Below are 10327 nucleotides of genomic sequence, written 5' to 3'. Positions count from 1 at the left end.
ACGTTTGCTGGAGGATCTTTGGTGTGAGTGTTGTTTTCTTGAAGTATCGTTGTCTCTGAATGAATTACAATGCGAGTTCTTCAGCGATCACTGAACATGCTCAGTGTAATGATCGCTGGAACTGAAAGTACAGAATCACAAAAATACATCGAAAGGAAAAAGGGATTATCATCAAATCACTGAGAGAGAGGATCAAAAGGTACTCAATGCAACATTTATAAACAACTTTATAATTATTATATTCGTTTTAATTATATTCTACTTAATAAATACATGATATATATATAATTCTTTATTTTAATTTAATATTAATTAAAACATAAACATTAATTTCAAATAAATAATTAAAAAATTGTATGATAAACATCAAACTATGATAAAGCAATAACGAAAATTGTACGATAAAAAAATACAGTAACTTTTAGACGAATAAATATGTAATTTTATTTGTATTGATTTATTAATCGTGTGTATTAAATTATATTATATATGACTTTTGTATATTAGATTACATGTCATATTATCAAAATATATATTTTAATATGTATAATTGTAATTTTAGATAATTATAAAATTCAAAAAGTTTAAATTAATTTAACTTTATTGTATTAATATTTTATTTGAAAAAAATTAATATATACACATATATAGAATATTTTCTAAACTGGAATAATTAATTTAACTGAAATAACAAATTAACATTATTAATTCATTAGAAGGGTACTCGTGCAATGCAACAAGATGTATCTTGATTTCAATGTTTCATTTTATTTTTTTGGTCTCTATCAATGTTATAATATGAATTTATGTGGTTTTGATCAAACAATAATTTCTTAATAAAATATAACTTTGAAAATATAATGACAATTAAAAAAAATATATAAATTCTTTTTTTTTGTGTAATTTCTTTAATTCATTTTCTTATTATAATTTAATTTAAGTTTAATGAAGAATAATTTATTTTTGAATTTAATAATATAATTTTTATAAAGATAATAACTAAGTATTCTGTTATAATTTAATAATTATCCTAATTATATTTTAGATTTTATATTTGAAATAAAAATTTTATCATGTATTTGATTATATTTATGTATAGTTAGTTATACGAATTCAAACATGGAGCTTAATAAGTTGTACTTATATATAATTACTTGTAATCTTAAATTATAAGTAATATACATCAATAAACAGTACTTCATGTATAAAATATGAGACCCAGATTACTTGCAAATTTGCAATTGCAAGATTTAGGTTCCATTCCCATTAATCATTTTGTAGTTGGGTTTGAAAGAACCTTCACCCTCGTGGATGGTGTTTTTAAGTGTCAAATTTTTTTATTTAATGCTCATATGGCCCCAAGAAGTCAATATGTCGCTATAAACTTGAGTTTGACCCGTATTATAATAGTCAATCAGACATCGAACGTCAATTCTAAAGCAAGCAAAGTTTCATTCTGCAATACTCGATCTGCTCCTCTATCTCTGCAGCCATTTGTCCGATATCAACGGGCGTTCAGGGTTTGGCTGAAACCGATTAAACTTGAACCGAAACAATTAGGCTAGGTCCGAACTTCATTACTCGGTTGGTCACCAAGGTATGCAGTTCAATTTGCGGTTTGAAGTGTCAAATCAAATGAAACCCTTTTCATTTATATTATATTTTATAATCAGCTACTGAACAATACAACCCGACTGTTTCAACCTATACTAACCGAGCCAAAACAGTTGTGATCGGTTAAATTAACCAGGATTTTATGCTTTAAATCGGTTAAAAAAACCAGACAGTAAATATCAACTACTGAAGCAAACCCTGTTGGACAAACATCATCAAACGTAAAATCATTTTATTGAAATCGAGTTAATTACATCGCAAAAACTCAAAAAAGTTTCGGTTAGCATCATATTTATGAGTTAACCGGATCAAACTTTTATAATTATGTACACTGTTTGTACGTAATACGTACGTATCTGTTCTTATCGGTTTAATACCGATCTTGGTGGACATTGAAAGCCACAGCTCTGGCCCAGAACTTGATTTGTTCCTTCATATCTTCTGATGAACCCTTATCAACCCACCCTGCTGGGATTGTTGGTGCCTTCTTCCCCATTTTCATGGAGTTTTTGCTTCTGTTCCTCATCTTTTCTTGATTTGCTTCGGGTTTTTGTAACGGATATCGAGGTAAACTCGAACTTCCTGTCATAACCTGCATAAAACGTAGTTTTAGTCATCGGTAAAACAAGTCGATCGTGACATAAACTATGTATCAGGTCGAAGGTTTTTGTAAGATCAGATTTGTTGGAGTTTTGCAGCGGCTAGATTTGGACCATTTCTTCTCTTTATATGTTGGATTTTAATGGGATTCCACATAATCCAACATGGTATCAGAGTTAAGGTCTATCATTGTAGGGATTAAACACTCTGGGATAATATGGAGTATTCTCAACTGCTCTTTTGAAAATTAATCTAATGGGGTTCCACGTATTCTCACAAGATTGACATGATAGAAAGTATATTTCAACATGGTATAAACATACCTTAGCGATTCGTTGCGGAGGAGACGAACGAGAAGAGTCGAGAGACGCTTGCCGGATCAACCTCCCCATCGTGAACTCACTCTCATCATCTTCGATATCATCTTCTCTGCCGTTCCCGCTACCAAGATTCATCATGGATGCTTCCCGGATCAAACCACGACCCGGGTTCCCCTTCCGCATCAAAAAGCTCGCGCCTTGCTCCTCGTTCGACGACTCTTTGGCCAAGATTTCTTGATTTTGACCCATTAAAGAAGGATTAGAGCAACATGTAGACATGGGTAGAGTTGGTTTGTTTTCAGTTTCTTGACTGATTTGAAAGAGGGTTTCAAAAGGGTAGTCACCAAATGTCTTTGCCAACACACAAAAGATGGCACCAAACTTATATAAGCAAATACATGGTGTGAGATTTGTTATGTTGTTGGAGAAAGCTGTCAAATGGAGATGATTGTGATTGGAGGGATCAAGTGGGCCATGTGGGTTTGAAATTGTCTCAAAACTAAACCACTCCATGTAACATGTGGTGCCTGATTGCTCTCAAATAACCGTGGATTTTCAGGTCAGCTTATATACATCGGTTATTTTTTCCAGGCGATTACTGGAGCCTCCACGGCCACAGAGACTATGACAACGACTAATTCATCGGACAACTACAAAGTTGTAGACTACCAATAACTTTCACTATGGTTTTAAGTTGAATTCGAAGTTATTGGGTCAGTTTATTGTTTCGGGTGTTATATATATATATATATATATATATATATATTATATTCTATATATATGGTAAAAATGAAGTGGCAAATGGGATTGATTGGGGTTGGGGAGGGAATAAAGTGAGTGTTGGGAAATGCCAGCAAACCAAGCCATGTGCTGGTTCTTTGTTTATGGACTACAATCATCAATCATGCCATGCTCAATTTGCAAATCTATACAAATATATGGAATATATATATATATATATATATATATATATTTGTTTGTATTTATGTGTATATATATATATATATATAATTTAATATTCTTATTATATAATATTAATGGTAATATAAAGTGATTTAAAGAAAACGGGTTTTTGTCTGATATGGTATGGTTCAATGTTTGGTGAACCAATTTGGTTTTATGGTTGTGTTTGGTGTATGAGATTGGACTGGAATGGATGTGAAATCATGTGTTATGTTTGGTATTACATGGGATACCAGAAAAAGTCAGTATTTTTACATTCTTTACAGTTATCATCTCGATCTCCGCAACAACCGTCACCTCCATCTCTATTAGCGTCGGCGGGTAGCTGCCACCACCTCCACTTGTATCAACACCACTGGTCAGTACAATATCGTCATCACCACCTTTACCTCAACGACTACCGGTATGTCAGTTATATCAAATTATGTATTCAAATTTGGTATTAACATATAAATGTATATATTTATGTATATATATATATATATATATATATGTGTGTGTGTGTGTGTGTGTCTGAAAATGTGTAAGAAAGTTTATAAATTAGATAATTTGAATATTTGTTTGATTTGTGTTATATTTTACTATTGTATATGGTATATAAAATCATTAAAGAATATTTAGGGGCTATATTGTCATTTTAACAATTATTTGTTCAGTCTTGTCCTGGTCGTACCAAACATCATATAGACAATTGGTCCAATCCTATAATCTTATCCAGACTAATTTTGTCTTGTCCAGTCATGTCTGCATACCAAACATTACCTTCATATTTGAATTTGAAACCGTGTTATCTTACGTTAATATTTTCTGAATAAAAAACAAATCCATATATACATGTATATATATAGGGTTGAATTCAAATAAGAACATGGTTCAAGTAAGAAAATATGAGAACACCTATATCACATATGATTTTACATTCAATCACGTGTGACTATAATATATCTAGAGAGACGGACGACCTTAGCCGCAACCTGGGTCACGGCTTGTTGGGCACGCAAATGCGGTTTGACCAAGTGATATAGGGATTCTCGTGTTTTCTTACTTTGATCATATTCTCTTATGAACCTCCGTCTCTCTCTCTCTCTCTCTCTCTCTCTCTATATATATATATATATATATATATATATATATATATAAAAAGGTAAATTGATACGAGGATGATACATGTTTAAGAAAAATAAGAGAATAGTCAAATTACATACAAAATCACACATGATTTTGCATTACGGGCAAAAAGGTATGCAAGTGACCCTATGGGTGTGGCAAAGTCGCATGGCAAAGTCACGTGAATCACATATGATTTTGTACGTTATTTTAATGTAAAATCACACGTGATTCGAGGATTTTCTTATTTTTTTAAATATGTATAATTATCGTATGAACTCGACTCTATATAGATACTTTATGAACCAATCTGAGCCCTTCATCTTGGAAATTATGATCTATAATCATTATGGCATTTTATTTAATAAATTATAATAAGATGCGTTATAGACATAGATGAACACTTATGAACAGGGGTATATTTGGAAAAAAATCATAAAGATTTTTGTAACGTCCATGTTTTATGTTAGTAACACATACATTATGTAGTCTGGTTCACATGTGAAATAAATGTGGAATTGTCTCTAGTTCACTTATGAACAAACATTAAGTCGTGCTTATAAACAATGTTCATGTGTTTACTTCTGGACATTGTTCACTTTTTTTCAAAATAATTGGTAATCTGTATATACCTAGTTTGCATTACGTGTATCTGGTAATATGGTTCACATATGAACACAATATTTTTTTTTAATGTTAAAACAAGATGGTTCACCTATGAACAAGTGTCTAACACGTGATACAAATTTTTAATCATATATGATTAAACACATCTAAAAGAGACGTACACGATTTGCGCAATCAAAGGTCGTCAATCATAATATAATTCCAATTCCATTACGTTAAATCCAATTGAAACACAACGACAAACCGTTATTTGATATGAAAATAGAACCGGCACGTAACTGAATAATGTACATTTCGTCCGACAATCAAACGAGTTATGTTTCCGTTAAGTGTTTATATATATCTTCTAGATTATTTATCTTAAAAGATACGAGAAGATTCTTACACTGTTTCTCGGTTTAGTAGAAAATGAGACAACTCACACATCTCCCACTTTTGAAAGAGATTTTAAGGCGAGAGCACGTCGGCAATCAAAATACGAGCAAACAACAACATTTTCTCTCGATTGGATTAACCAATCAAGACAAAAACACATAGGGACGAAATTCAGAAATAATGCCCCTTCAGGAATAGCAAATATTTAACAGTATCATCGAGAATTAAATCACATAACCAATGTACAAACAAAACGTTAAATCATCATTATTCAGATAGTTAGTTGTGAAAATATTGTCTGCAAGCATATGGATACACTTGTATTTTGCATATTCTGTTAACACAGATATCCAACTCATACTTGATCTCAGTTGGGATATACTGGGTTCATTCGGTTTTGACTTAGATGTATTGCAACTCACACTCGAATTTCAAAGTTATCTTAAACATTTTAGAAACTCTACGTATAAATAACAGATTTTAGGTTAAAACAGATGTCACTTCATTTTTTAAGATCAGTTATCAAAACAAAAAACCCAAACCCCATATGAAGCGTAACGACTCTAGGTTCTAGGTTAAAGAAAACACCCTTATGCATTGGTTATTTCTTCTGGTGGATTCATATCTCTTCGATTCTGATGCAACTACGACTGATGAAGATGATCAACGATGAAACATCAGATGGAGGGAGGAACAAGGTTTGCAAAGGGAGTAACAAGGGGATTGCGATGGAGGAAAGGAGGTAGTCACAGCGGTCATGGTGTCGGCGTACCTTCATCAACGATCGATAGGGATATAATAGCTCCTTACTGGGTGGTGTTTGTACTTGGTCTCTTGTCGACAAGGAGTGAAAAGAGACACGTGGCAACACCCAATTGACTCTTTAAAATGAGTTTTTCACTAACGATTAAAAAAAATCAAAATGCGTCTCGCTTGACGAATATTTTGGTCAGAGTGTGGAAAGAATTGATTCAAAACGTCATGTATTTAAGTATCTTCGACCCATTGGATTCATTTAACAATTTGGTTTGTTAAAAATGATATTTTTCGTCCCTGCAGTTTCGAAATAACAAAATGGTCATCGAGGTTTGTAAAAACATTAGCGGATTTAGTACTTTCCTTTAAGAATCAGTTATTTTTGTCTTCACCCAATCAAAATCGAGTTCATAGTTTTGATCCTTGTACTTTTTAATTGGGTAGAAAGACAAACAAATGAATAAAAGGACGAAAATGCATTTCATTTGACAAAAAAAAAAATAGAAACTGTTACAGAGAGTGATCAAATTCGGACGTTTTTACAAACCACGATGTTCTTTTTTGTAATTTCAAAACTACATGAACAAAAAATTGTTAATTTTGATAAACTACAAGGACCAAATTTGTAGTTTACTCTAAACTTTTCAACAATTTCTCTAAGTGGGGCCTACACACATAAATGCAGACAATTGGGCCCAACAGATTGATGATTGGTCTCATAGACAACGATGTTGATTGAACTAAACAGATAGCCTATCATCTGGGTCACTAGTTAACTTATGGTGCCACGTGTCGCTTAATAAAAGGTTAGGTTTTTGGATAAAATACATTTTCTTTAATCTTGGTTTTTGGGTCAGCTTACGTGCACCGATTAGTCCCTCATGAAGATCATAAATAGCCTACAATTATTGCAGATGAATCTCTATGTCTACAAAGATTTTTGACAACGACTGGATTTCACTACATCCTCCTGAGATTGATTAAGGGGTTGTTTGGCACTTGCTGAATGGTTTTGTGCAGAATCATTAAGTGGTCAGAATGATTAAGAGACTCTCATGATATAGTGCAAAATGAAATGTAATTGTTTGATAATTGTTTACAATGAAATTAGGGTTTTTAATGGTTAAGGGAGGCCCATGATACAAAATCATTCAGAGAGTTCTAAAATCATTAGAAGATAGGCTTCTTTTTTTGGCAAACAAGATTCACCTCTTAACGATTAAGAAATTGTCTCTTAATAGAACTATTAAGAGGTAAATAAACAACCCCTAAGTAATTTTGGAATTTACTGATCTTGTCCATATTTCTGATTTTCGCTTCATTTATTTTGTCGGGACGTAAATTTTCTCATTCAAACCTGTATTGTTTTAGTTAAAATCAGATTATTTTTTCATTTTGAGAAGTCCATTTTTAAAGTTTATCGTTTTAAAAACGAACTTTATATGTAAAGTTAGAAAGTTGGTTGATTTAAATTTGAAACCATTGGCCCTGGTTCAAAGATTTGCTAAACGTTAAAAGATTAAGGCCTAGCGATTTGGATGGATCTGATTTGTTGATTTAAACGTCACAGACTTTCATTTTCACGTCGCTTTCTAGCAGTTTCTGGATTAAACCCTCTATTGTTTCTAACAACTTGGACCTGAAAACACAAGTAGAGCATGTCTTTGTCATTTCAATCAACCGAAAACGAAATCAAGCAGCATATGATCCAACGATGTCAATCGAATCTTTAAAACTTCTTTAAGTTCAAATCAAATGTTTATTTAAAGCTATCTCCGATTGATTCTTTAAAATTAAAAAAAATATATATTTTGTGATCTTTTTTACTTTGTTATAATATGGATTAATAAAATAAAAATATACACATGATTGCTATTTATGTAATATTTTAATCGAAAAATTCATCACTTTAATTTTAAAAAAAATACTTCAATAAATAACTCATATTATAATCACTAAGTTTTAATAAAATAATATAATAATAAATAAATAAATATATCAAACTATATTTTTTTTAAATATGTTTTTTTAGAATATGGTTAAAAGAATCTTTTAGTGTTTAATAGGCCCATAATTTTTATGTTCTTGAGTTCTTTTTAATTGTTGGGTTGAAGATAATTCAGTATATAACTTAAATTAAATTGTTTAAAAACCATGACTCCTTAAGTAGTGGTAAAAAAATGTTTGTATATATAATTATATATATATATAAGGACAAAATCAAATGAGAACTAATTAGTTTGTGGTAACCGTAAGGTCCAATTTCAACCACAAATTAATAGATAAATTAGAAAATTTATAATTTTGGTAATTTTGAATTAAAATTTTAATGCAAAAACATTTTAGGTATTCTCTCTTCTCTTCTCTCTCCATCCCCGTCCTCCGGTGATACCATAGTGGTATCACAATGCATCTTATATGTGATTGGATATTACACTAAGGTCGTTTGTGTGACCGATCGGAGATGTAACACAGTGGTATCACAATGCATCTCATATGTGTTTGGGTATCAAAATGTGTCTTGTTTAACAGAGTCAATATTTTTAGGTATCATAGTAATATCACTGGCGGACGGGAGACGAAGAGAGAAGAGATGAGAGAAAATACCTAAAATGTCCTTGCATTAAAATTTTAATTCAAAATTCCTAAAATTATAAATTTCCTAATTTATCTATTGATTTGTGGTTGGAATTGTTGATTTGTGGTTGGGATTGGATTTCACGGTTACCACAAACTAGTCAGTTCTCCTTTAAATGAACCCATATATATATATATATATATATATATATATATATATATAATATATATGATATACAGATTTGTTGCCATTAAATTGCACCTTGAAAAACATTGTGGCTCCTAAGGCTTGAGACTTGACCTCATTGCCACGAGACGCCACACACCATCTAAAACCTCATATACAAGCATCACACTACAACAATAAAAGTGGATCAGGGAAAAGGAAAGAAAAAGGTCATTACAATCCCAAAACCATCCCTCCACATTGCATGATTGAACCTGTGCATAACAATTTAAAATCTGGTTGAAACAGCCCCATGCCGCCTTGCTACGCCACCAGTTTCCTCCCCCCTGCCGAGCAATACCCGGGTTACCGGCAGAACCCCACCCCCCAGAGGTCGACGGTTCAAAAATCACCAACCGTGAACAGTGTGCGAGTTTCATGTATAGATATTATCTACTTCAAAAAACACAACACTTGCAGGTTTCCATATAGCTCAAATCTGTAACTTTCGGGTTGGGGCCGTTGGCCATGATGGAACCATTTACTCCAAGGCTCAGCACAACTTAGAGCCTATCCGTTTTACAGTATGTTGAAATAGTGTAAATAGTGCGAGACTTTCAACATTATTGTGCCGTACCATTATGGGAGAAGCTTCGGCAAAAAAGAGGAGCCGTTTACTAAATGCTTACCGGGTAAGCGCTTACCAATATCACTTACCTTACCGATTGAGCACGATACGAACCAAGAATCTTACCTGGTAAGATGCATAACAAGAACCGAGAGTCTTACTCGGTAAGTGAGAAAAAAGACTCTTACGCGGTAAGCACTCACCGGGTTTAAGACTGCTTACCAACAAACCATTTTGATGCCAGAGAATGTTACATGATAAGGTAAGTGAGGGTAATTTCTCTTACCAGTAAGCATTTGGTAAACGGGCCCTAAGTGATCAGTTTAACATCAGCTAGAAGTTGGCATGCATCATACTAACGTGGCAAAAACGAGCATAACAAATAAACAGAAATCTAAAGAGCGGAAAAATAACAAAACATGTTCCAGATGCTACTTACAAGATGTCAGGTTACCTTGTATCGTAATCTGAAAGAGACATCTGCAAGACCGTCATCACTAATGAGCAGGAAAAGCAACGAGAGACTCGAAATCAAAATTTTGTTTTTTGTTTTTTTAATCTCTTGATCGAAATCTATATCCGCAATCGTCTCAA

General features: G+C 32.5%; 1 protein-coding gene across 1 annotated transcript; it reads right to left on the bottom strand.

Moving 5' to 3' along the window:
* Nucleotides 1-1829: 1829 nt before the first annotated feature.
* On the bottom strand, nucleotides 1830-2890 carry LOC112501188. The gene is made up of 2 exons (XM_025104871.1): nucleotides 2538-2890; nucleotides 1830-2206 (listed from the first exon to the last, which is right to left on the bottom strand). Exons 1-2 carry the CDS (start codon nucleotides 2811-2813, stop codon nucleotides 1985-1987), a joined length of 498 nt encoding a protein of 165 aa, XP_024960639.1. The 5' UTR covers nucleotides 2814-2890; the 3' UTR covers nucleotides 1830-1984.
* Between the last annotated feature and the right edge of the window lie 7437 nt (nucleotides 2891-10327).

This window comes from Cynara cardunculus (genome assembly GCF_001531365.2).
Source record: "Cynara cardunculus var. scolymus isolate 2C chromosome LG 17, CcrdV1, whole genome shotgun sequence".
Lineage (NCBI taxonomy): Eukaryota > Viridiplantae > Streptophyta > Magnoliopsida > Asterales > Asteraceae > Cynara > Cynara cardunculus.
This window is presented reverse-complemented; position numbering and strand designations above follow the sequence as displayed.

Bases quoted from the DNA above. Each gene is read 5' to 3' on its own strand.
- LOC112501188 (XM_025104871.1), bottom strand. From the start codon at position 2,813: ATGTCTACATGTTGCTCTAATCCTTCTTTAATGGGTCAAAATCAAGAA. The intron at 2,207-2,537 runs GTATGTTTATAC...CGTTTTATGCAG, and splicing joins CTCCGCAACGAATCGCTAAG to GTTATGACAGGAAGTTCGAG.